Source organism: Limulus polyphemus, unplaced genomic scaffold (assembly GCF_000517525.1).
Source record: "Limulus polyphemus unplaced genomic scaffold, Limulus_polyphemus-2.1.2 Scaffold3923, whole genome shotgun sequence".
NCBI lineage: Eukaryota > Metazoa > Arthropoda > Merostomata > Xiphosura > Limulidae > Limulus > Limulus polyphemus.
In genome coordinates this window covers 12273-16385 of record NW_013669533.1, presented here as the reverse complement: position 1 = coordinate 16385, position 4113 = coordinate 12273, and the positions used below count along the sequence as shown (strand labels likewise).

The 4113-nt window shown below is 31.1% G+C and overlaps 1 protein-coding gene across 2 annotated transcripts in view; it reads right to left on the bottom strand.

Annotated features, from left to right (window-relative positions):
- Positions 1–3433: 3433 nt before the first annotated feature.
- Positions 3434–4113, bottom strand: part of LOC106470287 (protein HGH1 homolog) — a 12397-nt gene continuing 11717 nt past the window's right edge. For both annotated transcript variants that reach the window (XM_013930833.2, XM_022398889.1), the window contains exon 6: positions 3434–3801. In XM_013930833.2, coding sequence (XP_013786287.1) covers positions 3562–3801 — 240 coding nt within the window. In that variant the 3' untranslated portion in view covers positions 3434–3561. The remainder of the gene's footprint in view (positions 3802–4113) is intronic.

Sequence of the window (4113 nt, the reverse complement as noted above, 5' to 3'; positions counted from 1 at the left end):
ATATTCATGTCACAGTGATGAGCTTTAAATTAATATTCATGTCACAGTGGTGAGCTTTAAATTAATATTCATGTCACAGTGGTGAGCTTTAAATTAATATTCATGTTACAGTGATGAGCTTTAAATTAATATTCATGTCACAGTAGTGAGCTTTAAATTAATATTCATGTCACAGTAGTGAGCTTTAAATTAATATTCATGTCACAGTAGATTGGCCGTAGAATATGAATTTATAAGAACTTAAGTTGAAACTAGATTTTGGATTCATTCTTTTGGTTAGCTAGAGGAAGCCAAGTACATTTTCTTCACTTATGGTCTGTGAATATTTGCCTAAAGAAAAGCATTAATTGTTCTACAGTGTATTCAAGAAACTGGTTTTCATAGTTTTTATCTATAAACTGCCTGTTATTTCTGTGGTGGTCAGGCCCACTGATAACAAATAGATAACTTCAAAAGTTCCCTCAAACACAGCTTTTAGAAATTTTATAAAGACCATAAATCAAACATGGGCAGCAAATGAAAAAACAAAAAAAAAAACAAACACATAAGAGAAAAATTTAAAACAAAATTTGTATTCAGTAGAAGTTCAAGTTTTTACATTTGCTGATTGGCTTAAAGTCCTGATGAAACATTAAAGGGTTGTTGGGGTTCAGGTGAAGTTATTCTAAGACGTGCTCAGACAGAACAAAGACAAGAGAAATCCTAATATACTGCAGAGAAATTGGACAAACTTTTATAGGTGCAGTATACCAGAATCCAATGCTATATATGTCACCGACTAATACAAATAACATTTGTAGAAGAAAAAAAATCCTAACTCATATAAAGTTGTACAAATAAATGAACGACACCTTGAGATGGGTTTCTAATCATTGGCGTATATTCAATCTTTGCCTGAGTTACAGGATTAATATGTGTTTATGACCTTTCTACATCCAGTTGACAGGAATATCGTACTACGTGCAGAACATGCACCCGCACAAACATTTACCCGAATGTGTCTGACTAAGAACATATTATTGATCTTTGAGGAGAGCAGTTCTTTGATTAGAGGAAGAGTTATGACTTACTGGTGAAGTTTTGTCCATGTGTTAATCTTTTATCCAGCATAATTTGTACCATAACAGTGTAGTTGTTCATGTAATGTGGTAGTATAAATAGCATCTCATTCACTGGACGAAAAGCCTCGTTGGCACAGGATATAGCAAATATAATGTGGTTGACGCACAATTAAATATTTTTCCTTATTTTCACTCGTATGTTCTTAGAATTTATATACACTCCATTTAGTTTACTTACTCCACCTTTCAATTTAATAGTCCAACCTGATGATCACCTTTAATATACTACTATACTAAATATCTAAACATGTTTTTCAGAGATCAGGTCATTTTGAATATCGATCTGAGCTTTAGTTAGCTCATTGTTTATAGTTTAACTGTACTTGCTGTGTTTGTGAAAATAAATGAGGAAAAAATAAAACATTACGTCCACTACCTGTTGCAACACTTGAAGTTTCATTCTAAAACAAAACAATTAATTGAACCATTAGAATGTCAAAAACCCTAATATTTTGATTTTTTAAACTGTAGAAATGAACAGAATGTTTTTTGAGTGAGCAATAAAGAAAGAAAATGGATTGGCTTAAAGGCCTCTGAGAAGAAGAGAAAATTATTTTGTTGCCAGGGGTGAAAGAAACTCCTCTCCCCTATCCACCCACTCATGTTTTATACAAATCAACACTGTTAGTTTATGTAGACCAATATTTGAATATACACATTTTAATACTGACAGCTTCTACAGTTAATACAAAAAATAAGTATATTTTAGGTTTGATTTGAAAACATTTTCTAGGTTTTAATGGTTTCAAAAGTAGTACCTAATTCATGTGCATATATCACACCTGACAGTGGTGTGAAGCGCTGTATATATATTTTTTACAACAATGTAACTCAACACCTTAAAATATCAGTAAAACCTATTATGATAAGTTGAAACATAAAATGACCTTGATGAATTGATTTGCCAGAACAGTATGCAGGCACTGAAATTCTTATTGTTGCACCACATCAGACTGTACTGTCTCACTTTCACTAGTGTGTGTGTTGCCCATGGCTACTTTTTGTTCTCTCCTTAAAATCAGTGCAAGTGTGTAGTGTAGCTATGGATCAGTTTACTTTCAAAATGAACATGATCACAGAGCAAAAAATATGTTATTTAGAATACAGATTCTTTTCTTAAGTTGTACTAAATTAAACGAACAATGTATATTGAAAATATTTTGTAGAAAATGAAATTTGAAAAATAGGAATTATTTTTGTGGGCTTTTATTAAGGTATGAAATTTTTCAAATTATAAAACAGTAATAATTGATAAAATGTTTTTAACTTATAAAAACGGTTTACAGAGACATATCATTCACAGCTTTTGTTGAAATATAAATATTAAAATCAATTGATATTTTTATCACTTATATAAAATGTGTTCAGCTCATGCTTCATTTTCACTATTTTCAGTCTTAGTTTTTCTCCAGATGGTGCTGCTTGTTAGGAGCTCCCCCATTCAAAATTACCACAAACTGCACTGTATTTAACAACAATAATTTGCGATATATAAAATTAGGTCATATATTTTCGTGATAAGGGAGCTCTGTCTCCAGAGATATGGTAAGCAGGTGTATAAGGGAAGTTTGGGTACAGTGGGTATCTTAGGTGGTTTGACAAACAAATTAGTTAAGAAGTTATTTTCTCCAAGAAATGCATAGGGTAGCCATTTTGAAAGAGAATGGAAGTAATTTCTTTGTGAGGGCTAGATAGGATGTTTCTAAACTTGAAAACTTACTGTCTTATCATCTGGGCCTTCACAAATACTCTATTGAATTTAACTTAATATAGCAATAAAAAAATTTTATTTGCATTTCTCAGTTCTAAGCATATCACTTCTACAACTTTCTGTACTTATAGCAAATTACTACTGCAAGTGAATTTTATTAACTTAAAGTCAAACCTGCTGTTTTTTTTTAATTATGCAAAAAATGATCAAACATACAATTCGTTTGTATTAAGCATAAACCATGGAATAATTTTTATACAAGACAGTAACCCTTAAATATAACTTTCATATGGTTATGTATTTTTCTTGTAATTTTAAAATGTTTATAATTATTCAGCCTCATAAAGAGATTAATGATTCTACAATATGTAGCTCATGATGTATCCTATAAATATCTGCTGAAGAAACTTGATAACAAGGAACACAGCCATCTCAAAACTTTTATCTGCTGTAGAAGTATACAAACATGAGTTTGTATATATATATCTATTTTGAAAGTCAAAAAATAAAGAAAAAATGCACATCAAAAGTAAGTACAGTCATTTTTTAAAGTATAAAATATTTTGTATTTTACTTAAATTGAAATATTGTAAATAACATGAAAGTTGATCAAAACTTTTAATTAAAGATATCCTGATGTATAGAGATATTTTGCATGTTCTGAGGTTTTGAACTTTTATTACTAAAATAGTAAGTATAAACACAGTAATGTGTGTGAGGTGTTTTATTTCACTCTGTACTTAAAAGCTGTTGGTCTTCTTTTTCAAACTTTTCAGTAAGGTCAGAAGGTATTTCCACATTTTTAAGGTTTTCCATCCCAGGTTCAGGATCATCACCAATCAAAATATCCACAAGGTTTTCACATGCAAACAATACAGGATAAGACTTCTCCCATTTGTGTAACTCCCGCATTATAATATACGTCTGTTTATCTCTTAGAAAAGTTCGCCCATATTTTGTAGCACACAGCTGGAATGTGATACAAATCTGAATATTAATTTAAAGCTCACCACTGTGACATGAATATTAATTTAAAGCTCACCACTGTGACATGAATATTAATTTAAAGCTCACCAATCAGTTTGATAGATCTATGTTATCAATACCCTTATTAATCTTAAACATCTCAGTCAAATCTCCTCTGACTCCTCTCCAAAGAAAACAAGTTAAGAGATTTTATTCTCTCCCCATACGACAATTGCACAATCACCTAGTGGCTCTTCTCTGAACCTTCTCCAACAACTCAATGTCCTTCCTGAGGAAGGGAGCCCAAAACTGTAC